The sequence below is a fragment of the Schistocerca americana genome, chromosome 2 (genome assembly GCF_021461395.2).
Source record: "Schistocerca americana isolate TAMUIC-IGC-003095 chromosome 2, iqSchAmer2.1, whole genome shotgun sequence".
Classification (NCBI taxonomy): domain Eukaryota; kingdom Metazoa; phylum Arthropoda; class Insecta; order Orthoptera; family Acrididae; genus Schistocerca; species Schistocerca americana.
The window spans coordinates 513,336,401-513,363,224 of record NC_060120.1 but is presented as its reverse complement, the minus strand read 5'-3'; the positions used below and the strand labels follow the sequence as shown (position 1 = coordinate 513,363,224).

At 37.6% G+C, this 26,824-nt stretch overlaps 1 protein-coding gene across 3 annotated transcripts in view; it reads right to left on the bottom strand.

Moving 5' to 3' along the window:
- Positions 1-26,824, bottom strand: part of LOC124595065 (arylsulfatase G-like) — a 130,870-nt gene that overhangs the window by 65,044 nt on the left and 39,002 nt on the right. For all 3 annotated transcript variants that reach the window (XM_047133643.1, XM_047133644.1, XM_047133642.1), the window contains exons 2-4: positions 25,649-26,028; positions 4,947-5,134; positions 1,265-1,408 (exon numbers count right to left, since the gene is read on the bottom strand). In XM_047133643.1, coding sequence (XP_046989599.1) covers positions 1,265-1,408; positions 4,947-5,134; positions 25,649-25,953 — 637 coding nt within the window. In that variant the 5' untranslated portion in view covers positions 25,954-26,028. The remainder of the gene's footprint in view (positions 1-1,264; positions 1,409-4,946; positions 5,135-25,648; positions 26,029-26,824) is intronic.

The following is a 26,824-nucleotide window of genomic DNA, read 5'->3' as shown; positions in this document are numbered from 1 at the left end:
GGAAAAATACTCTATATTTTTAGGTGCACATACTGATAAAAATTTGAACTGGAAGAAGCATAATATTGAGCTGCTCAAATAATTAATTTAATATTTTTGCTCTTAATATAATTGCTAGTGAGAGTAACAAATGAAGTGATGTCCATATCTACAACACTAGAGGAAAAAATGACCTTTGTTTTCCATTGTTACAGCTGTCAGTGGCTCAGAAAAGAGTTCAAAATGCAGCAAGTTAAATGTTCGCTAATTTACCCAATAACATAAAATAAAAACATATGGCAAAGCAAGTTTTAAATTTAGCATAAATCATTTCTCCTGGACAACACCTTTGTATTAAAAAGACTGATAGCAAGTAAAAACAAAAAGTAAGTTTGTAAGTGTAATCGTATGAGTGAGACTAAAAAGTAATTTGCCGCTTAATATTAATATAACAAGTATATTTATCCTGTAAACTGACTCATTTGACATCATTTTTTATAAAAGAATTATTCAGATGATCTATGGAACACATAACTAACTACTAACTAATTAGGTAATTGATGGTTACAATGTCTGTGTTTATACAGTGTCTGTATCTATACATTACAATGCATGAATGCATATCTGAAGGAAATATACTATTCTAATGATTACAGGTGTGGTAAATACGAGTATTATGAAATGGAATTGACATTGATATCATCTGTTTGTGACAGATGAAAATTTGTGTCAGACCAGGACTGAAACCTGGATTTTCTGCTTATCAAGCAGTCGCCTTAACCACTTCAGTCATCCGAGTGCATCTCCAGGACCAACCCAAACTTTCATATGTCACAGAGTCCATGACCCTTACACTTATACATTTCATGACTCTCACACAGGCAGAGACAAATATTTCACCATCATTTTAGCCTGTCGAGCCATGGATACATCATTGATGGTTACCACATCTGTGTTTATACAGTGTCAGTCCTTTAATTGTGTTGCACAGTGTTTAACATTTCAGACCCAGTACATATGCTAACATTGATTGCACCAGTTAGAGTCCAGTGGTGTGTGTGTGTGTGTGTGTGTGTGAGAGAGAGAGAGAGAGAGAGAGAGAGAGAGAGAGAGAGAGAGAGAGAGAGCGAGAGAGAGAGAGACAGACAGACAGAGAGGGAGGGAGGGGGGGGGGGGAGGATGCAGGAACATAGGGAGGAAGGAACATATTGCATATCACAAGATACTAGACTATAAATGGTTAATACTTTAAACATAGACTCAATAAACTTAACACTTCATTTACCATGGGGGCAGGGAGGACAGGCTGGTAAATTTGCCCCTGGTGGATCAGTACAGCCCATGTCAATACTGTATGGAATTCCGAGATAGGCCTGAAAACCTTTATCTATAGGATGGTGACCAGGTGATGTACCCAGATGCCATTTTCCTGGAAAATATTTTTTACTGAAGAGCTTTGCTACATTATTGACTACTTACAAACATGTGTATCACAAACATTTATACTTATCGCATATCACAATGAAAAATGAAAGGCAATAACTGGTTAATACTTACCTTATGTGAAAATTGTGTGAGTTTTACACACTTCCTCTACTGCACTACCTGAGATTATCATTCTTTCAGAAAAACTTTGTACCAGAGTACACATCTTCACTCTAAGTCCTAGTCCTGGAGGTACAGTGTACATCACAATTCTTTTTATATTTTTTATGGTGTTTGTGTACATCACAGTTCAACTAAAACTTATGTTTGCTACAACAAAAACAATTAAGAACAATATTATGAAAGGGATAGATTTTACTCACCATTTAGCAGAGATGTTGAGCTGCAGACAGGCACAACAAAATGACTCCTAAACAAGTAAGCTTTTGGCCAGAAGGCTTTTACTGAATCAGACAACATATACAACAACATATACACATTCATGCAAAAACAACTCACACACACATGACCACCATCTCTGGTTGGCCTCGGCAGCCAGAGACAGTGGTCAAGTGTGTGTGTGGGTTGAGTTTGCAAGAATGTGTGTTTGTGTATGTTGTCTAGCTCAGAAGAAGGCATTTTGGCTGAAAGCTTATTGTTTAGCAGTCTTTTTTGTCATGGCTGTCTGTGAGTCAGAATCTCTGTTATATGGTGAGTGACAGTCTATCCTTTTCATAATACTGTCATTATTCCATCCTGGATTTTCCATTCTTGTTTAAAAATCATTAAGGAGTAAATTTATTGGGAAGGAGTGAAATAATTGCAAGTTTTTGAAAAGGCTTTTGCAAGATGTGCTGATATCTACTTTACACAATATTCCTATGCATGATTAGAGGTGCTTCTAGGGGAGAAACATACTGAATTAAGTTTCTTGATCTGTTTATCTGTTTTGACTCCATTTTAAATCAATTCCTGACTGGATGTGTTTGAAAAGACTAGGAGTGACACAGATCTGTAATTAAAAGCAGTTTGCTTATCTGTGGTTTTATAGATGGGTATTACTACAGCATATATAATTCTATTACTAAATATGACTTGATTAAAAGATTTATTACAAAGATAACTTATGGGTAATCACATCAAGTTAGCACAAGGTTTCAACAGTCCGCAAGAAACCTTAGGACATCTTCTCTTTTTGTAAACATGTGTTACATCCATCCATCCATTCCAGACATTGTTGGATTGAGACTGGTACCGTAGTTCTCCAACTTACAGACCAGCCATAACTCCTGTACATTGACTGTTATTATAAAGGGGTCACCACTCTCAAAGGCATCTTAAAGCTAATGTCAGCCCCCCCCCCCCCCCCTTCCAGGCAAAATTCAATGTACTTCTTCTGTCTGAGTCTAGTGTACACCACATGGTCAAATGTAACATCATTTTCCAAAGTGTTTGCACATCAAGCTGTTGAGATGGGACTTGAGAACCAACCTGGGATTTATCTACACTACTGGCCATTAAAATTGCTACACCATGAAAATGACGTGCTACACATGCAAAATTTAACTGATAGGAAGAAGATGCTGTGATATGCAAATGATTAGCTTTTCAGAGCATTCACACAAGGTTGGCGCCGGTGGCGACACCTACAACGTACTGACATGAGGAAAGTTTCCAACCAATTTCTCATACGTAAACAGTAGTTGACCAGCATTGCCTGGTGAAATGTTGTTGTGATGCCTTGTATAAGGAGGAGAAATGCATACCATCACATTTCTGACTTTGATAAATGTCGGATTGTAGCCTATCACGATTGCGGTTTATCGTATCACGACATTGCTGCTCACGCTGGTCGAGATCCAATGACTGTTGGCAGAATATGGAATCAGTGGGTTGAGAAGGGTAATACAGAATGCTCTGGTGGATCCCAATGGTCTTGTATCACTAGCAGTCAAGATCACAGGCATCTTATCCGCATGGCTGTAATGGATCATACAGCCACGTATCGATCCCTGAGTGGGGACGTTTGCAAATCAACAACCATCTGCACGAACAGTTCAACGACGTTTGCAGCAGCATGGACTACCAGTTCAGAGACCATGGCTGCAGTTACCATTGACGCTGCATCACAGACAGGAGAGCCTGCGATGGTGTACTCAACGATGAACCTGGGTGCACGAATGGCAAAACGTCATTTTTTTTTTTTTATGAATCCAGGTTCTGTTTACAGCATCATGATGGTCACATCCGTGTTTAGCGACATCGCAGTGAATGCACATTGGAAGCGTGTATTCGTCATCACCATACTGGTGTATCATCCAGTGTAATGGTATGGGGTGCCATTGGTTACAGGTCTCGGTCACCTCTAATTCACATTGACAGCACTTTGAACAGTGGACGTTATATTTCAGATGTGTTATGACCCGTGGCTCTACCCTTCATTCAATCCCTGCGAAACCCTACATTCCAGCAGGATAATACGTGACTGCATACTGCTGGTCCTGTACCGGCCTTTTCTGGACACAGAAAATGTTCAACTGCTGCCCTGGCCAGCACATTTTCCAGATCTCTCACCAACTGAAAATGTCTGGTAAATGGTGGCCGAGCATCTGACTCGTCACAATACGCCAGTCACTACTCTTGATGAACTGTGGTATCATGTAGAAGCTGCATGGGCAGCTGTACCTGTGCACGTCATCCAAGCTCTGTTTGACTCAATGCCCAGGCGTATCAAGGCCGTTATTACGGCAAGAGGTGGTTGTTCTGGGTACTGATTTACAGGATCTATGCATCCAAATTGCATGAAAATGTAATTACATGTCAGTTCTAGTGTAATATATTTGTCCAATGAATACCCATTTATCATCTGCATTTATTCTTGCTGTAGCAATTTTAATGGCCAGTAGCATACGTTGATGTGGAAAATCACTTAACAACTGCATCCAGGCTGAACGGCACAATGGTTCCCATCATTAATCTGCAAGGCAGATATGATATTGGGCCAGCACACCTCCCCATATCACAAAACTGGGCACTTAAATGCACTCAGATATCCAGGCAGTTATGTATTAAGATATCTTCTGCACCCTTGAGGAGCTCCTTATTTTGGGTCTGAGGAATAAAAAGTGTATCTGATCTAATCCAAAGGATGTTCAATATCCTGTTGACAATGACATAATTTGTTTGATTCCCAGTTTTAATATTTTCCACAATTCATATAATGAACCAGTTATCTACAGAAACATAACATGCTGAATTACATTGCTTATTGAAGAATGCTATGCTTAGATTCTTTTAAAATTTCTTTTAACTGTATAACAAGCATCCTCTAAAATATTGTTAAACAGTGAATCACTTGGAACTACCGAAGTTGGAAATGTAGGACATTTTAACATGATATGTCAAAATAATTAAAACAATAATTATATTTGTGTTTAATAACATAAAATATACTGCAGTAAGCTAAACATGACAATAAAAGAAAGATAATGACTTGAGTAATAAGGAAAAACAGAGTGAAACTGTGGATCAATAATTCATACCAATCATAGCAGTCCTATATCCAGCATCTCTCAAGATTTCTGCCAACGTTGTCTCATTCTCAGGAATACCCCCGACAGCATCTTTAGCAAAGTTTTGCACAACTCCAGTCCTTAGTCCAAGTCGACCAGTGAGGAGTGCACTTCGAGATGGTGCACACACCGATGCACTAGCATGAAAATCTGTGAGCCTAAACAAATAAAATATTAAAAATCCATCTGTTCATCAAGAACAAAGTAAAGTTGATTTTTCTCCTCAAAATATGCACCCTAGGTCATTGCACTTAGCCCCACACGAGCAAGTCAACTTTAACAAAAGCAAACAGCATTAAGAGCTCTTCCTTGACCCAGATTATTATCAATGGTGGTTGTCTGTATTATTTCATATTAAAAACTCTTCTTGTTATGTCTTCCAGAGTTATTAGTTATGAAGGTATATTGTTTTATTTTATTTTATTTTTTTTTTTTTCCTTTTCACAGAAAACATTATTACATATGTGAATTGGAAGCACTTGCCATAGTATATGGGTTCCAAAACTTTGAAGGAAAAATTTATAAATACATGTTTAGTGAAGAGAATGGTGATGCAAACCTGAAGTTAATGAAATTGTATTACAATTCTTATAATTTTCCTTTATTCACAAAGGCTTTTCTATTCAATAGAAAGTCCTTAAGTACACAGGAAGAAATTACTCAATTATTTGCATGGAAGCTATGAGCATTATGGAATCAATAAAGTATTATCAAAAATACAGGAAACTGTAATATTTAATAATTTGTGGAGAAGGTTCAAGAAAATATTTGCTGGATGTGATAAATCCCAGTGCGTAAGTCCACTAATGCATTTTCAAAAGGTTTAATACATTCTGTTCTAACCAATGCTCCAACAGTGTTAGTTGTAGTAGATATACTGTGACCGTTAACTACTTCTAATGGCCTGTGTAAATACATTATTATAGTAATGGCAACTTTTTCAGTACATATAAAGCTTTATCCAGTAAAAAGGGCCAACACAAAAGCCTTTGCAGAAAACTTAGAAACACAGTATTTTCATAAAGTTGTGGCAAAATCTCTATTATCAGACAAAGGCCACAATTCATTCTGAAAGATTTATGCAATATATGGGAAAATATATAATTAAACTTATAAATAATTCCAGTTACTTTCCCCAAGGGAATATATAATGAAAGAGATTAAAAGGCTATGTTGTTTACATTGTAATAAAAAACACACTGTTTGGGCACATCACATACAAAATTTTGAAAATACAATAAACAACCTACTGATTTTCTCCCAGTGAATTAATGTTTGGGTAGATATAGAGTTTACAGCTTTAAGTGAAATATCTAAGGATGAAAAGATTATAGTCTCAAATGAGACGATGAAAATAAAGGCTAAGGAAGAGAAAAGAAGTCATGATAGTTGGGTGAAACCACACAGTTATAAAGTAGAAGATTTGGTTTAGTCAAAACCAAAGAAAAATCCAGTAATGTGAATGAAGAGATACATAAATTCCTACATGTGTACCATGGCTCATTTAAAATGATAAGAGCTACTGATGATAGTGAATATGAACTAAGATATCCTATATCTAATAAAATACATGGCCTGAAAAATATAACTGATTTGAAACCTTACATATCTTCAGTAACATGTCTGAAAGTACAACAATATGAGCTGAAACCATTTCTGAAACTGGGAGCCATTCATCTGGTGAATACAACTGAAAACACTGTGGAATGTAAATAAAATGATCAAGTAGGGACTTCACCATTCTTCAGTGAAAACACTAAGTGGAAAGTAGTGCTTTCCACAACTACATTAATCCATTCTGCCCTTCCTGGTTCATTCATATCCATCTCATTTGTATCCAAGATTCTGTACCAACATGTCTTTCTATCCTAACCAGTGTTTTACCCATTCTACAGTTTCCAGTGTTCCAAAACTATGGTTATTAACTCTGATCCAACATGATTCTCTCATTAGGATCCAAAAGTTACACTTCACTATTTTCCTTCCTTGCCTGCCTGAAGCAATTTAAATGATTATAGCTTCTAAGCCATCCAGTCCTATTTATATAATATTTTATTCATAGTTTATCTTGATTACATAATAATGTCTGCATATGTTAAGAAATACACTGTTCCAATATTATAGTGAAAAATACCTTGTTATTTTTTGGTTCAATATTAATGAATATTTTGTGAAAACATAACAAATCTTTTTCAGCTTAATATTACATAGCTGAGCTATTTCAAACACATTCAGTGACATTTGTTATCAATTTGTAAGAATATTGCTGAACTAGTAAGTTCAGTGGTCTATGTATAGGAAAGTGCCTTTTCAGTAAAAGAATATCACTGTGCAGCCCTTCAGCCCACAGTAAAGAAAGTTGAAATAAAATAAGCAATTTTCTCCACAGTAATGTTTGTTGAGAACAATGTTTGTCTTGGGGTAGCCCTTCAGGCTTGAGAAATGATAACTGTGTTGTTTAAAATGAAGTAATTAATTGGTATTTTGTCTGTCCTATCATGGGAAGTGAAGCTTTTTTTAATATCGTTGTTGTCTGTTACCATGAAGAGTCATTCTTCAGAGTAATTTTTGTAGGAAGGACAAGGAATGTATTTGATGTTTAATTAATGAAGTAGTGATGCAGTAATGAAGTGACAAAACATATGAGGTATATGTAATAATAAGGTCAATTAACCCGACAACAGCTGTGAGAGAGCTGTGCTAATCTCATGTCCCTCCACACTACACCCAAGGTCACATTTGGCAGAGGATGACATGACTGTCAGTCAGTCCTGGATGGCCCATCTAGGGCCAGAATGCAGAACTTTACTTTTTTTACATGTAATGATGAAGTTAATCAGCTAATAATGGTGACTATAACAAAAAATTAGGTAGAAAGTGAAGGCTGAGGAAGCTGCTGGGGACCCTGTTGTTCTGTTAGTTTATTTTTATGGATACACTCCTTCTGTTGACAGGTTTGTAAGAAAAGAATTGAATGACATTATGGACAGAATGTTCCAAAATGAACTTTCCAACTTTCATCAGCTATACAGTGTGTGTCACTAACTACTGCCACCAAGAATAACTCTGAAAGTATGATAGGAGCTGAGAAGTTTGGGGGACAAAAGTTACATGGGACAACAAGAGCCATAATATGATGTTGATTTTCTGTTGCTAGATGGGGTCTCTTCAGTGATATAATGGTCAACCCTTTTTTTTTTTTTTTTTTTTTTTTTTTTTTTTTTTTTTTTTTTTTTTTTGGCGTGCTATAGTTTGGTACTTATTTTCTGATAGCAACTATCGAGACAAATCCAATGATGTGTAACAGTAAGGTCTTTGATGGTCAACGAAGGTCACAAAGGTGGCACAGATGTCCATTTACAGAAGGTGTTCAAAGTGATGACCATTGGTATCAATATAATGCTGCAATCTTCTTATCATGGATTGAGTGGTATTCCTTATCACATCGGCACTTATCAGAGCACTTGCTCTGACAATTCTCTCTTGCATATCTTCAGATGTAGTTGGAATGTCTTTATAAACAATGCCTTTTATGAATCCCCAAAAGAAAAAAATCCAGATGCATCAAGTCTGGCAAACAAGCTGACCCTGACACATCTCCTCCATGTCCAATTCAATGATTTGGGAATTGTCTCTGCAACTCATTTCTAGCCATCAGCGAAAAATGTGCCGGACACCCATTGTGTTGACACCACATTCTGTTACTTGTTCCTAAAGGTATTTCTTCCAATAACACACCTTATGTTTCTTGCAGATATGTGCTGTACTTCCTACCATTAAGATTCTCTTTGATGAAATAGGGGCCTATGATTCAGTCCTCCAAAATCCCGCACCATACATTCACCGACCATGGTTTTTCGTGTGCAACTTGCCGCAGTAAAAATGGATTTTCAGTTGCCCAGTAATGCATGTTATGAAAATTAACATTTCCATGGTTCATGAATGTAGCCTCATCAGTAAATAAAATCAAATGAATAAATGTGTCGTCCCTCTGAATCTGAAGTTTAGCCCATTGGCACAATTCAATGTGATGCATACAATTCATACCAGTTAATTCTTGGTGGAGACTGATATGGTAAGGATGATATTTATGGCAATGCAGAACCTGAACAATACTACTCTGGCTCATGCCAGATTCCCTTGTGATTTGACGTGAACTAACACAAGGATCTCGAACCACAGTGGCAAGACCATCAATTTCTGTTTCCTTGTTAGTAACTTTTCTTTGATGGACATGTTTCTGATAAGTTAAAGATCCAGCTGTTCTCAATTTGTCATACACATATTTAAATGTATGATGTTTAGGGTGAGTATGTTGAGGATATCTTTCAGTGTATAAGTCTCTAGCTCTCACTGAATTTCGTTGGCATTCTCCGTAAATGAGAAGCATTTCGACTTGTTCTTCAAAGGAATAGATCATTCATATTCACTTGATTCAATGATACTAATCTTACTGTTCCTATTAGTGTTGTATTTCAAAACCATCAAATGGTGTTTACATGTCAATGGCACGTTAGATGGATACACTGTATTTGGCGAATATTTACTATTTGCACGATATACGAGAGAGAATTGTCAGAGTATGTGCTTTGATAAGTGCCAATGTGATAAGGAATACCACTCAATCCAAGGTAAGAAGATTGCAGCACTGCATTGATACCAATGGTTATCACTTCAAACACCTTCTGTAAATGGACATTCATGCCACCTTTTTGACCTTCGTGACCTTCAAACACCTTACTGTTACACATCATTGGATTCATCTCAATAGCCGCTATCAGAAAATAAGTACCAAACTATAGCATCCCATTTAAAAAAACAAAATTGACCTTCATATCCCTGACATGGCCTCACCTAGCAACAAAAAACCAATGTCATATTATGGCCCCTGTTGTCCCATGTAGCATTTTTCCCACAAACTTTTCAGCTACTATCGTACTTTCAGAGTTATTCTAGGTGGCAATAGTTAGTGACTCACCCTGTATGTCATAAATGGGGATAGGTAGAAAGGTAAAGCTCACAGCATAATGTCCACACAGACACCTCAAGTTTCTGTTGCACTTTAACAGAGTTCAATCTGCACCCCATTTGTAGCGTGCAGGGCAGGTAAGCATTATTCCAGTTCCTCCCATGTCCAGGCTATCATGTCCTTATTAACATGTGCAGTTGCTGCTCTGATGAGAAATTGCAGTTTTTGCAGGACTCTTACAGGGGACTGGTAGACAGCATCCTTCACAAAGTGCCAAACTGGTGCCACATTGGCATCACTCATGCTTGAACATCCATAACTCGTCTTCTTCGTGACACTTTCAGACACATAATATAGATGGCTGCAAATTTTATTTTCAGGATACTGTTGCATTTACTTCCTCTATGCTGTAAATTAGCCATTTATCTTTCTGCATTAGTGAACTTAATTAGTAAGCTTCCATGAAAAATTTGTTAGTGATTAATCTGCTGAAAAATACAATAAATGTGCAAAAATCTGAGAGAAATAAATACTGTAGTTTTTGAACAATTAAAAATTGAAAAGGTTAAGTAATTTGCTTTGGTTTAAAGGTCATTTGGACCTTAAAGATAGCTTCCATCCTCTTAATTTATTTGAGAGTCTAATATACAGAATTTTGCTGTATATATGTTCTAAGTGTTTTAAACAGAATATACATTTTACAGGTTTCATAAAAATATTTTAGCTTACTAATGTAAAGTAATTTTGTTATTTCTGGTATGGACTGGGTGGTTACAATTAAGTGCAGCCACTCACAGAGATCCACTGTGGGCAGTAATAACATATGGCAGCAAAATTTCTAACGCTTTAATGTGGAACTTGTAATCTCCCCACGGAAAATTACCCACTACCACGCAATAATTAATAATGGTCAACCAAATCATCCACATGTATTTACGTTTGAAAAGTATCTGATCAGATTTTCTAGTAATATATGCGCCGACAGCTCGTCGACGCCAAGGTATTTTTCTAGCACGTTTATTCTTTGGAACAACAGAGGTACAGAAATGTATGCTCCATGGTTATTATAGTGGGAAAAAGGAACAGCTTCGGAAGTATCGGTTGGAAGATTATCGGATTGCTAAAAGAGATTTATTTACTCGTCTTCGCGCTAAAGCAAGCTAGGAAGTTTGTGCCACTAGCGTGATATATAAAGAGTAAGAAAACCCTGTAAAAGAAAATTACATGAGACTTGGAACCAACAGAAAACGGAACATGTACGAAAATGGATTCAATACACAATTTTCCTCAGAAATAAGGTTTGTGACCATTTTATTCTAGAGTGAATGACGAATGAGTTCTCTGTCTGAATCATTGATGATTGTCTGGGCCCTGTAATTAATTGGGAAGTTTCAGCTGTGACGAAGAGAGTCTGCAATCTCTGAGTTTTTGAAATCGTCCAAAAAGGCTTCGTCCACATCTGAAATTTTAGATCTGTCGTAAACTGAACGAATTGTTCAAACGATCGATTTTCCCAACTGAATGCAGCGCTTAATAATAATAACAAATGTAAAGATCTTTTCTACCAAGCCAGCCGCTGAATATTAAGACGAAGGGCTCCACCAGAGAGGAGCTGATTTCACGTAAATAATATAGTTAAACTGTACACAGATAAAGGACAGAGAGAGAGAGAGCGAATGAAATTCGAGAAATTACTCAGAATCCTCCATTAGCATAATTGTTTGTCTGTCTTTTCACGGATCAGCCTAATAAGAAAACACGAAGCCCTGACTTTATTGTACCGATTTATGTGTGAGGGTGAAAGAGTGATAAAGGCGACAGATACACTTCTATACAGACAAAACATTACACCAAGTTAGCGGCAAGCTGCATTCACATAGACTTTCATCATTTACAGAGTAGAATTCATTATAATGGCCAATCCGTGACAGGACGTTGTTAAAATAATTTTGGTTTCTGTTTCATGTGAACTACGACGAAACAACTTAACTTGGAAAAGAGAAGAAATACTCGCAGCCAAGTTAGTCGGATCTACAAATAAAAGCAGCACGCTGGGCGCAGAAAAAGGGCCAGATCTATAATTTTTTATTAAAGCTTGCTAGTATTGAGGAAGTAGACGCAGATTGGAACATTTTCTAATCGTGCTCATGCTACATGTAGTTTGATTGATCTGCCCTAGTTGCATTTACCTGGATATACTATAAGAAAGTAGCCACAGAAGTATTCTTGTGTGAAGGGAGATATATACACCTTGACTGTAGAACATTTATATGGTTTTAACTAGGGCAATGTTTAAGATGAGTCAAACAGAGCAGAGCAACACGCAACAGCCTTCAGCTGTTAGCACTGATGATAATGATGGAGTAAGAAATGTTGTAGAACCGATCGCTACAGATAGCGCAATAGAACGCCCTGTAGACACGGCTGGAGATGTAACAGCAGGTATGCAACATGGATTAGATCCATTAGTAATTATAATGAGACAGATGCAGATGATAACCGAGAGCATGAATAATATGAAAATCGACATTAACGCGAAATTAGCCTCAGTTACTGAAGGTCAGGAAAATTTGAAAACTGACATTAACGCGAAACTAGCCTCAGTTACTGAAGGGCAAGAAAATCTGAAAATTGACATTAATGCGAAGTTAGCCTCAGTTACCGAGGGGCAAAATGATTTGAATTCGAAGTTAGCCTCAGTTACTGAGGGGCAAAATGATTTGAATACGAAGTTAGCCTCAGTTACGGAAGGTCAGGAGAATTTGAAAGATGAGAGTAAGCAGCAGTTACACGACAGTTTTTCCGAATTAGAGCAGCGGATAGAGGCGAAGACAAAGGAACTTAAAGATCAGGCTGAAGAGACGGAACGAAAATTAACTGCACAAATAGAATTGGTGAAAGCTCAATGTGAGGAATCTACTCACCGCGTATGTGTAGAAATGAAGGAGTATGTGGCGATTAAGATAGATACCGTATGCGAACAGATGGAAATGGTTCCGCAGTTAGTACAAAAGCAAGATGCCATGTCATGTGCAATTGCGCAACTTCCTGAATTGGCACGTACGCAGACGAACCTAAAGGAAAGTGTGGAACATCTGACAGAACGTCAGGACGTTATAGACCACCAAATTAATGTATTAACGGGTAAATTATCCGAAATCACATTAGAAAACAAAAGGCTAATGTGTGAAAACGTTGAGCAAAATGTTAAAGCAGCATTCTAGAGTCTATGTGGCAAACAGGAAGAGAATTTGTTTGCGAAAGGACTTGAGAAAGTGCGACAGCAGTTAGGGGCTGATTTCGAGCATTGGAAACAAACGATAGCAGAGTCGATACGCGTTTCACAACAAGGCTCAGAACAAATGAGTACAGGCCAGCAGCAGAAGTTGGCAGCGACTGTAGAGCCAGTTACTGCACATTCGCACACGATACCGACTTGTGTGAGTAACTCGAATATTAAATTGCCACGAGCTAGTTGTTCGCGTGAAGTTTTATCTGACGGAGATTACGAAAGCCTTTGCCATGCCGAAGAAAAAATGCTAAAGCATCGGCAATTTCAGATTTTTAACACTGACAAAAGGGGGGTCCATCCGATTGTTTTTATTCGAAGTTTTAGAGGAGTACTACCCAGAAATTGGTCGGAGTGGCAGAAGATCAGTTTCGTGACTGGGTATATACAAGGTTCGGGGGCGATCTGGGCCTCGGACATGACTTCTGTTTGCTCGACCTATGAAGATTTTGAGAAAGCGTTTTTAGCAAAATTCTGGTCAGAAGGGGTACAGGAACGCCTAAGGCAAGATGTGCTCTACCCAGAGCCATTCTCTTTTTCAAAAGGAAGCCTTAGGAAGTATTTTGAAAAAAATATAAATAAAACTAGATATTGGGACAGGCCTTTGCCAGACATAATAAACATACTTAAGGCAAGACTACCAACTAGTATACGGAATCAATTAATTTACGGCAATGATAAAGACCTGGAGTCGTTCCTCACGACGTTAGATCATATAGACATTATAGAAGAGAAAAAACCAGAAAGCCCGTAACAACAGATTCCAATATAGGGAGATAGAACCTCCGCCAAATGGTAGGCAAGTAAACGCACAGAGATCGATAAATAGTGGAGAAACCCCTCAAAATCTCAACAGTAATACCGGCAATAGTCTTGCGAGGGGCTATCCAAGGAACAACAGGAATGGGAAAAGATACAATCCCGTATGGAGAAACGAAAGGAATTTCAGACCGCAAGCCTGGAACAATAACGGTAATAGAAAGTGGAATCAACCGGGGGGAATAAACTCAAATAACCAACATCAGTGGGGACGGACATCTGCGAATGAACCGGTAATTACCGAAGTGACGGACGATGTCAACCACCAGGCGAATCAAAATCCAACAAACTTGTATGGACCCACTCGTGCCCCGGAGGAGCGGTCAACAATTGGTTGAGGGGCAACAGGATATGTGTACCAATGCTAACGTATAATGATGGACGATTACTGGCAGATGAATTGACCGAGGACTTAGAACCCCAAGATGAGGATAAGGAACAGGTGGCAGTAGCCGAAGTGCAAGTCATTTTAGAGACTGTACCGATAGTGGCGGTTTTAGACACAGCTGCAACCACAAATGTTATTTCGGAGGCTCTATTCAACAAGATCAGAAATATAAGACGAGTACCAATTTTTACAGTTCAAAATTGCAGAATAATAGACGCCGTTGGGGCTAGATCGGCTAATGTAAAAGTGCAGTCACTACTTAGTGTAGAAGTCGGAAATGTAGCAATATTAAGCACATTCCTTGTTGTAAAAAATTTGGTGGTAGACTGCATTATAGGAGTCGACAGCCTACGTCAATACGGATGCAGAATAGATTTTAAAACAGGAAAAATTTGGTTAAATGTAAATAAACAAGAAATTGAGTTGGACTTGTTGAAAAAGGAAAGCCTTACCAGAAAATATAATAGTGGGATCAAGGTGCAAGTAATCAGGACTGCACAAAATTCTAAACAGCACATAAAGAATGATTAAGGATCTAACTGACCTTCAAGAAGAATGAAATGTTTCCCGCAAATGATGCTGAATAACCTAAAGAGGTTCGAGTGAAGATTCATATATAATCTCATGTGAACGCTTACATGTGTAAACGTGTGAAGGAATGAGTTGTGGTAGTGAATCGTGAGTGACGGTTAACGCCGCAAAGATAATTTCCGACGCAAAACAGTTGACGTTGGCGTGAGAGTTAAAATCGATATAGACGATACAGATATGCTTTGTAAGAGACTCGCAACAAACGCGAGGATAAACTGATTCATGTTGAACTCTAAAAGGAATAGGTGTTATAATTAGAAGTTAAGAGTTTTTAATTTATTAATGAATGATTAAAGAAAATAATATTCATAGATTCAGTAGTAATTTAATGGTTCGTGTTCGTTTGGGAATTTTGTGTGAAAAATCCATTTCCATATATGAGCATGGATGAACACCGTATGAATCAGAGAGTAATTGAAAGAAGCGAATCCGCATTCCTCAATGCTAATAACTTTTACATTTCAGCACTCAAGCGAAGAAATATATGTATTTAGAATAAAAAGTTTTGAGTATAGCTAAATTATATGACTTATCAAGGAAATATAGATGATGTCTTGGTATAAAATGAACTACACTTTCCATTATTCGATGATTTGAATCCAAAATCTATAGTAAGTTACATGAATCCTTTAAATTACGAAGAACAAATCAATGATAGAAAATGTGTTAGAACTTTTGGACTTATAAGCACAAGGGGGGAGGCAAAGTCAGAAGGAGTATTCAAAAGGGAGTAAATCGGATGATGCTTTTGGCAACATCATTAGTTAATGGTTGAATTCCTTGAAGTACGTCGTAACAAAAAGGATCCATGAAGCCATAAGGATTTTGCTTTCAAAAAGGAGAATCTTGGACGGTGCAACCTAATCAGTTCTCTTACAGGAAGAGTTTTCCTTTTGGTCATTGCTAATTCTTTTGGAATGAATGTTGCATGTGAATTCGAGTATCCCTGTTCCTTCTACTCTTCCCATTGTGGGCCGCGTAGAAGATCAACTACAGAGGGGGCCGCGTAGAAGACCGACTACAAATGTGGACGTCGGGGACATGCAAGACCTGGGGGAGTTTAGCACCGCAAGATATTGTACCAGGAGCAAGATTGTAAAATGAGAATTCATGTTATTTATTGTAAAACGTTTTTTTTTTGCTAGAGGCACAAACCACTCTTCTCCAAATCGGGATACAAATTGATCCCGGTCTTTCCTTTAGAGATCTATTTCAAAATTATATTTTTTTTTCTTCTACAGGCTTTCCTATCTTCTATGTACCGTAGGCTGGGGGTCTAGGCTTAAGAGGTTTTCCAAGGTTTCCCTGCTTAAGAAAGTTCCCGAATGGGTAGACCCTGACATCAGTTCATGAAAGATCATCTTCCTTGGTTGTGCACAGCAAATATAACACCTAGATGCACGTAAAAGCAATACAGCCGCGGTACCGGTCTCTTCATTTCTTCTGTTTTCAACATTTATTTTCTTCGTCTGTCTCAAATATAATATTCTTTTTCAGTCGGAGGACTGACAATCATCACTTCCAGGTTATCCACACTAATAGATAGCTCGCGAAGTGTGTTCGGTGAATCAAAATTGAGCTCACAAACTTCGCTCGCTGCGAGGGGCATTGTAATCTCCCCACGGAAAATTACCCACTACCACGCAATAATTAATAATGGTCAACCAAATCATCCACATGTATTTACGTTTGAAAAGTATCTGATCAGATTTTCTAGTAATATATGCGCCGACAGCTCGTCGACGCCAAGGTATTTTTCTAGCACGTTTATTCTTTGGAACAACAGAGGTACAGAAATGTATGCTCCATGGTTATTATAGTGGGAAAAAGGAACAGCTTCGGAAGTATCGGTTGGAAGATTATCGGATTGCTAAAAGAGATTTATTTACTCGTCTTCGCGTTAAAGCGAGCTAGGAAGTTTGTGCCGCTAGCGTGATATATAAAGAGAAAGAAAACCCTGTAAAAGAAAATTACATGAGACTTGGAACCAACAGAAAACGGAACATGTACGAAAATGGATTCAATATACAATTTTCCTCAGAAATAAGGTTTGTGACCATTTTATTCTAGAGTGAATGACGAATGAGTTCTCTGTCTGAATCATTGATGATTGTCTGGGCCCTGTAATTAATTGGGAAGTTTCAGCTGTGACGAAGAGAGTCTGCAATCTCTGAGTTTTTTGAAATCGTCCAAAAAGGCTTCGTCCACATCTGAAATTTTAGATCTGTCGTAAACTGAACGAATTGTTCAAACGATCGATTTTCCCAACTGAATGCAGCGCTTAATAATAATAACAAATGTAAAGATCTTTTCTACCAAGCCAGCCGCTGAATATTAAGACGAAGGGCTCCACCAGAGAGGAGCTGATTTCACGTAAATAATATAGTTAAACTGTACACAGATAAAGGACAGAGAGAGAGAGAGAGAGAGAGCGAATGAAATTTGAGAAATTACTCAGAATCCTCCATTAGCATAATTGTTTGTCTGTCTTTTCACGGATCAGCCTAATAAGAAAACACGAAGCCCTGACTTTATTGTACCGATTTATGTGTGAGGGTGAAAGAGCGATAAAGGCGACAGATACACTTCTATACAGACAAAACATTACACCAAGTTAGCGGCAAGCTGCATTCACATAGACTTTCATCATTTACAGAGTAGAATTCATTATAAACTGATCTACACTGGGAAAAAAGTAGGTCCTATTTTGACCACCAGGTGCAAATGTGCAGTATATGCCTTGAGCATCACATGGTTGGAAACTTCGTCACAGAGAAAGAGTAGCAGTGCCAATGAAATGGACTAATAGATGCCAGAGATCAGGCTAAGATAAGAATAATGTTCTTTCCCAAACTATGCAGTGCAGTAAATAAAAAAAGTATAATAAAGAGAATTTTCATGTTCAGTGCTTCACAGTAGCTAAAGACTATGTTAAATGGTGTTATCTGTCCTGTGTACAGTGCATTTCAAAGTTAAAATGGACAGTGTTATAGCAATCAAAAATTTTTGAAATACTTAAAAAAATTGTTTAAAAATGTGTATCAAAAGAATTTACTCAAGAAAATGTAAAATCATTTTTGCACATTTACAAATCTGTATTTTTGTAATGTACAGTGATGACCAACTTCAGATTCATATGCATATGCACTATCGTAAATTTGTGTTCTATGAAAATTTGGTAGTCATATTTGTCATTCATTTCTAAAACTGAAATTACGAAATGTAAATGCAGAACTACTGGTTGTTCTGTATTGGAATATCTGGTTAATTATTTTCAATAACTTTCTGTTAATTCAGTGGTGTAGACAGGGGTATCATAAATGTAACAAGGTAGAATTATTATTATGATTGTATTCCTTTAAATAACAATTTTTTAAATTACTAAACTGATAACAGATGTATCTCATTTATTTGAAATTTTGAAATTCCTGTCTAACAAGTAGCTTATTAAATTTTGTAGTTCACTAGATCATTTCAGTGCTGCTACTCCCAATGGTGGAGTTAGTTGTCCAAAAAACACTTCTTTTAAAGATAAATCTGTAATTGAAATTGTTCCCACACCAGGTGATAGTGAAAATTTTGTGGAGTAATAACCGATTACCCTCAAAAAGACCCAGGTCTTTGCATTAACAAGGTTATTTTCTAGCACAAGTTTCTCTGAGATATCCAGGTTGAAATTGTCTCTTCAACATATTCTGCGCTCTCGCACTCCACCAAGCCTAAACTTCTGGTAACCTGTTACCCACAGCCTCAGCTCTTTTTGCTTCTCTTTTCTGTCTACACCTCCTCTTGTCCCCCCTTCCTCTCCCCCCCTTTTCCGTCCCTTTCCCCTCCCTGTCTCCCCATTTATTTCCACCTTTCTTTTCTTTCCTGTCCTCCCTTCTGCCCTCTCCCTCTCCTCTTCTCTACCTCACAGCTCTACAGTCTGAACTCCTTTTGTCTTGTTGTGCAGCCACTGATTCATGTGTTCACAGACCTGCTTCACACTATCCTGCTACCCCTCCTCCTTTTGTGTGTCCTTCCCTAGACCCTCCTCACTGCCATCTGTCAATGCAACTGCTCGCAATAATCAGTAGTCAGTAATGAATCTCACCACATATGGGGAGAGTACATTTGAGTGTTCATGTGATGTTGGGTGCGAATATGTATACTTTTACTACAAAAAAGGACAGGAGCCTGTAAGCTAGAGTGAAAAGTTTTCTCTTATGAGTTTCTGTGTATCACACAGTAGTCCGCTATAGGCAACTGGTTGCCCTTTCCTTATCTTAATCTTATTTATTTCCCAGATTTGACATATTTTTGTTAGCCTAATTTTTTTGGACCCAGATAGTACATCTGATTATCTGAATAAGTCACTAATTAAGAAACTGAATGAAATAGGGAAATTACTAACCTGAGAAGTTTACACGAAAATCAGTAAACCACCACATAGGTACACAGTGTGTCAACCAAACAGTACAGCTGACTTTTATATTTTCATAATTAACTACCATACAGTTAAACAAAATCCTACTTGAATAACCAAGAAACAACTCTAATAAATTTGACATTTACATTATTATACACTTAGGTGACAAAAGTCTTGGGATACATCCTAATGTCAGGTCAGACCTCCTTTTGGCAGCATAGAGTGGCCACTCAACTTGCCATGGACTCAACAAGTAGTTGGAAGTCCACTACGGAAATATTGAGCCATGCTGCCTCTATGGCCGACCATAATTGTGAAGGTGTTGCCAGTATAGGATTTTGTGCACCAACTGATCTCTCGATTATGTCCCATAAATTTTCAATTTGATTCATGTCAGGTGATATCAGTGGCCAAATCATTTGCTCAAATTGTAAAAAAGTCCTTCAAGCCAGTCGCAAACAATTGTGGTGTGGTGACAAGGCCCACTGTCATCCATAAAAATTCCATTGTTGTTTCAGAACTTGAAGTCCATGAATATCTTGAAATAGTCTCCAAGTAGCTGAATGTAACCAGGACCCAGTCCATTGTGTGTAAACACAGCCCACACCATTATGGAGCCACCACCAGCTCGCATAGTGCCTTGTTGACAACTTGGGTCCATGGCTTCATTGTATATGTGCCTCATTTGAACCCTACCATGAGCTCTCACCAACTAAAATCAGGACTTATCTGACCAGACCACTGTTTTCCAGTCATCTAAGGTCTAACCAGTATGGTCATGAGCCCAGGGGAGGCACTGCAGGTGATATTGCGCTGTTAGCAAAGACCCATTAACGCCAAATTTCATCTCACTGCCTTAATGGATATGTTTGGCATACATCTCACTTTGATTACTGCAGTTATTTCAAGCTGCGTTGCTTGTCTGTTAGCAACGACAACTTTACACAAACACTGATGCTCTCAGTCATTAAGTGAAAGCTGTCAGCCACTGTGTTATCCATGGTGAAAGGTAATGCCTGAAATTTGGTATTCTCAGTTCACTCTAGACACTGCAGATCTTGAAATATTGAATTCCCTAACAATTCCAAAAATGGAATATCCCATTCCTCTATTTCTTGTCACCATTCCGCATTCCGAGTGTTAATTCTCATTGTGCGGCCATAATCAACGTCCGATACCTTTTCACAGGAACCACCTGAGTACAAATGATGCACTGTTCTTTTATATCTTGTTTACATGATACTACCTCCATTTGTACATATGCACATCACTATCCCATGACTTTTGTCACCTCAGTGTAAAGGAGAATGTAATTACTGAGTTCATTAATATTCCATATTCCTGTCTTTATATAGCTCTACCACACAAAAGTCAGCAGTCCAAACTTAGCTATCACTTGGGTAGCATGGTGGTATCTGCATTAACATCACTGCAATTAGCTATCACCTAGCTTACATCTCTATGTTGGCTTGTGTAGCTGCCAAGCAGGGAGCGTTTTGTAAGTGTATCAGTGACAAAGTTTGTACCCAGTAATTATTTCAGTGGCATCTATGTGATAAAAGAATGTGATTGGGAATCCTTCTGACAGCAATTATGTGCAAAAATAACAGTTCTCAGATATAACTTGAGTCATATTTCAGTGCAAAGGTTTGATAATACGAAAAGTCCAAACTGTAAAAAGGAGTTCAGCTTTTGCCTGACTTCAGTATGGGACTCTTAATTGGTGACATTGTCACTGTATAGACCTTATTATGGGCAGTAGCTAACTTGGTGTACTAATATTCACTTGAAAGAAATTGGGATGATCAGAACATATTCTGACTGTCAAACAGTTATTAATATAAATCTCAAACAATGGAAAATCTGGGATGGAGTGTAACAATATTATGAAAGTGTGGCTACAGTTGCCTGAGACAGCAGTTGTGTGTAAGTTGCATTTGTGTGTGCGTGTGTGCGTGTGTGGGCCTTACTGGCTGAAATATTTATTTGTGACAGTCTTTTTGTTATGTCTATCTGCGGCTCAGCATCTCCGCTATATGGTAAATTTCATAACATTATTAGTATAAAGGAAAGTTTGTGATCTGGTAATCATTGAAGTGTGCTTCAATGTGAATGAAAGTGAAAAGATATTCAACTTAAATCAATGATGTTATGTGTGTTATTGAATAGTTTGACCACCAACTAAAACTATTTCAGAGTAGGAAACTTCATTGCAACATGCACCACCAATGATTTACAGTGACATCACCAGTTTAGTACCATTTCAATGTATATTAAGCTCAATTCATTAACCATTAAATTCAGTGAATTCTTCCTGGTTGTAGTTCAGCAGTAAGTGTAAATGAATGAATTAACTGTATTGCCCCATGAGATAGTTCTCTAAGACTACGTGATATGAAATTAAGCAATGTAAGGTAGCAACTATATCTCCAAGTAAGTAGACTGAGGAATGTGTCTTTGTATAAAACATGACAAAATGTGACACTTGTTAAGCCTACCTAGGTGTTGACATTTTGTAAGCTCGCCGTCCACACTGACTCCAACAAATTTTACACACAATGTTTCATTTTGTGTGTGGTCATCGATGTTCTGCTATGGCACCAGTAGACCATTTGAGTTGTATGATATTGCATAAGATGATCAAAATATACTCAGATATTCCTGTTTCAGATACTTGTATCATATTTGTCATAGAGAAAGTTTCAGACTCACCCCACACCATTTGAAACTTCATACACAGACATGGCAGTGTATTGGGCTCAAATATGAGTAATTAAATAAAATGTAGTCAGAATGAACTTATGTCACTCTGAAGCACAGTATGCAGTGATGTGCAACTTTCTTGGACATTAAAAAAAGTTTGCAGGGAAAAGTCCATGAAGTTTATAAGGTGGTAAATGAGCTACTGGCAGAAGTAAAGCTGTAAGGATGGGTCATGAGTCATGCTTGGTAGATCAGTTGGTACAGCACTTGCCTGTGAAAGGCAAAAGTCCCAGTTTGAGTCCTGGCCTGACACACGGTTTTAATCTGCCAGGAACTTTCATATCAGTGCACACACTGCTGCAGAATGAAAAATTTCATTATGGAAACAGCCCCCAAGCTGTGGGCATGTCACATCTTTGCACTATTCTTTCTTCTGCAAGTGCTAATCCTACAAGTTATTCTTGATAACTTCTGTGAAGTCTGGAAGGTCGGAGGTGGGATACTGGTGGAAAGAAAGCTGTGAGAATGGGTTGTGAGTTGCACTTGGGTAACTCAGTTGGCAGAGACCTTGCCCACGAAAGGGAAAGTTCCCAGGTTTGAGTCCTGGTCTGACACATAGTTTAATCTGCGAGGAAGTTTCAATTAAAAGGTAGGTTTATACTTAACATGGAGGATGGATTTGTGAAAATATTGCTCTATGACCCATTAGTGGAAAAGAATTTTATTGTGAACATTTTTACTGTTTCAGTTACAAAATTATAGACTTACCTGTATATCTCTATAGCCATAAATCATACACAATGAGGCACCTAACTTTTTTACCTCAAATTACATTTGATATACTAATGATATTTGTAATCTGTTTTCACCTACATGAACAGCAACCAGGGGATCATGGAACAAACAACAATGTTTTCTTGCAACTTAATTAATAACCAAGGAGCAGGCATCAATTTTTTTAACTGAGCTATGCTATTTACTGACACTAGAATAGCAGATCATGATGACTTTGCAGATCTAACAAAAAATCACAGAGTAAAAACACATTGAACACACTGAACCATCTATAGTTACCTGAGTGCAGTTGAATCACTTACTACATAGATCATGTTTGTTATGAGGGATGCTGTAAATCCTTAACTGTGTGTTGCTTGTAAAACATCCACATAATCAAATCACTGGTAATGCATTAATTACTTTCAGGAATCCAATGCCATATACTAATGAAGAATGGATCAACATGCTCCTAATTTATAGATAATGTCATCAAAGTGCATCAAGAGCAGCAGAACTGTATGCAGAATGGTTCCCAGGTAGACACTGTTTACCTCGCCCCACTCCATGAGAGAGGAAGTTTTGACCCAAGAACAGAAATACAATGAAAGATTGCTAGCAATGAAGCTGCATAAGTGACATTTCTTCCAGGTACTACAATTAATCTGCGTGCCAGCCCTTGCCAGGTTGTATCAGCTAAAGAAGGGTTCTGTGTATTTTTCATAAAAATAAATATTACTCATTCCATATTTCCCTACACTACAACAGAAATAGTAGTGATTTTCAGTATCTTTTTGCATAGTACCAAACAGAAAACAAAATTGGCTTCATCAGATGTTTGACCAACAACACTGGAATGTGAATGTGTGGTGTGGTATAGTCAGACAGCACATGATTACCTCTTATTTAATTGATGGTACATTAAATGGGAAAATTTACACTCATTTTGTGATAAATACTTTACTCCTGTTATTAAAAATATGCCCATGAGAAGCCAAATGATGTAGTTCCAACATGACGGATGTCCAGCCCATAGTTATTCAGTAGCAAGAGATGCATTAAAATGCTTATTTTCAAACCAATGGGTGGAAAGCAGCAGTCCTATTCAGAGATATCCAGCACAACTGCCTATCCTGATATCATTACCCTCCTTTCTCTGAGGTTGAGTCAATAATGTGGTCTACAGGAAAATTCTAGTAACTGTGGAGGATATGGGAGAGTGAATTGCTGTTGCATGTAATATGATTACTTCAGACAGAAGTACGTTCATCAGTTGAACATTGTGTATGAATGTGTCGTAATGCATACGGTTCTCAATTTGAAATACTCTTTAACAATTTTACCAACAAAAAGTGAGAGCACATATAAAATCTTAATTGTTTTTTGTACACACTCTTTCACTTCATTTATTATTTTAACATACAATTTTACACACACACACACACACGCACACACACACACACACACACACACACACACACACACACACACACACACTTGCTCTTTTGTATGTAACTATGATAAAATTCATAACATGTGTATTCTTATGTCAAAGATTATATAGTTCATTTTGTTCATTACTTTACAGGCTCATCTATGCAAAATACATTGCGAATATCAGAAACTGGATTCTGCTTTTGTCAGGCTGATTACTTCTGGCTATCAGTGATGTAAGTAACATAATACCAAAAGCATTCAGTGCTAGACCATGTTGCATACAGTGCAGGGAAGTAAAAGGATTCTACAACAGTCACACCAACATAAGGTTGTTCTTTCTTGCACATAATTTTCTGACATCCACACTGACGTGTGTCACTGAACACAAGCTGGGCTTGTAATAATACTAAAAGAGTAATGCTGTCTTCATGCAAGAGCTGGGATCATTCTCAACCTTGCATCTTGTTCGATCCTCAACTTCATAATTGAGGGTTGCCATCTAGATTAATGCTTGAAACAATCAGAAGGAGGGCTTCTCTGCCAAAATTTTTGTGTAGAACATTGCTGACCCAGCCCTGTAATTGTCTTAAAAAACACTAGTTACATGGTATTTATGTGCCATGGAATCAGTACCAGCCAGACAATCCCTGCCCACGAGTATTAGTTAACACTATGGTGTTCACTAACTGTAGCATTACTGGTATAGCAGCTCCAGTAATTTTAATTCTTTGGACACACTGAAAAAACGTGCTGACAACCAGAAGTGGACACTTGTGCAGGGTTGGATTGCCTATCTTAAGATGCATGAAGTATTATCTGGGCCAGTTTGATTTTGACCATCCTGTAGTTTGACAGTGCACAAAGATAATGAAGGGCAAAATGAGAAAACATCCCAAGGAAAGTGCAAAACACTGCATAATAGTTGGGTGCCATATTACATGCAGTATAACATCATTTCCAAAAGCAAATGAAAAGTTATCTGATCTCACAATGCCATCAATATTTTATTTCTAAACATTACAGGTGTGAATTACATAAATCTTGAAGGGGATATGCATTTGAAGTGTATAATAACAACAATGGAGGAAAGATAGATTGCTACTTACCGTAAAGAAGACATGTTAAGTGTCTACCCAGAGCTTCCTTCATTTGAAATGTATAATAATGACTGAAGTAAGAAATTACTTATCAGCCACATTAAACATTATCTCAAATTAAAATTACTAAAGAAACAGTTGTCTTTCAAGAAAATTTACTTGTTGAAGGGATTTAATGTAACCTTTTAATTATTTACCTCATTCCTTCCTTGGTAATGGCATCAACATTTGGTGTCAAAGCTGTGTGAGGCCAGTATGAGCCAAAGTCACCCCAGCCCAGGTCATCCGCCATAATCAGGACAATATTTGGTTTCAGATCATCTCCTATTGCAGTTTTGGAACATATTGTATTTTGTGATTGATTTACAACTGGTGAATTTTTGTCACCTTCAACAATAAAGTTATCTTTTGTATACGCAAAACTGAAGTGCAAGTTAACAATCAAAGCAAAGAATGATGTTAACTTCACATTGCTCTTGCACTGATATTTATTTGTAGGCATTCTTCTTGGTGTGTGTAATGCATTAGAATATGTTCTTAGTATTTCAGACACCTGCCTCCTATGACTTGCACAAACCTGCAATAAAAACATCACATGATGTAAGGCAGAATATTGACCACATTTTCTGTCATAATTTAGCAAAAAACATCTTGTGAAATGGAATTTTAACCATTTCAACATAACAAATCTTTATATTGCAAACAAAAAAATCTAAGTTATATGCATCCATACACAGAAGTACTACAATATTTTTGTTTTCTTCCTCACCTTTTACTGATCCTCTATGTAATTGGCTTTGTTATGTGGGTCTTGCTCATGTTAGTAACAGTTAGTGGTTGGATGTCCTTCGTGCTCCCACCACTTGTCCTGCGACAGAATTAGTGTACCTCATCTGCCTGTGTCTTGAGTTAAGTCACGTGTTCAAGTGTGAGAACATTTTCTAAGTGTTTATATAATGTGTATCTGAGGTGGGGCATGGGTACCAGCTCAGTATTTACCTAGCTGGATGCAAATATTCACTAATGATAATCACACTACCTGATCTACAAAGGCAGCACAATATAATTTTGAAACTAAAAATAATACATAGGAAAGTGTCTCCCAAATTCAGTTATTCACGTAGCTCGCAGCCTGGTGCAAGTCTCTCATTTGATGCCACTCGGCATCTGTCGCAACAATTTCCTTCACTGTAACTGATTTCGTATAGGTAACTGTGATGACTGTCTGTGTAGTGCAGTGCGATGTTTGTGTTGTTGCTGTTGAGGATGTAGATGCAAGGAGAAGCCCGATGCCAGTACATAGCCTCCTCAGAAACAAACATAAAGGCCACCATATTTAGCAGACAAATCATTGTTAGTGGTGTAACATGCCC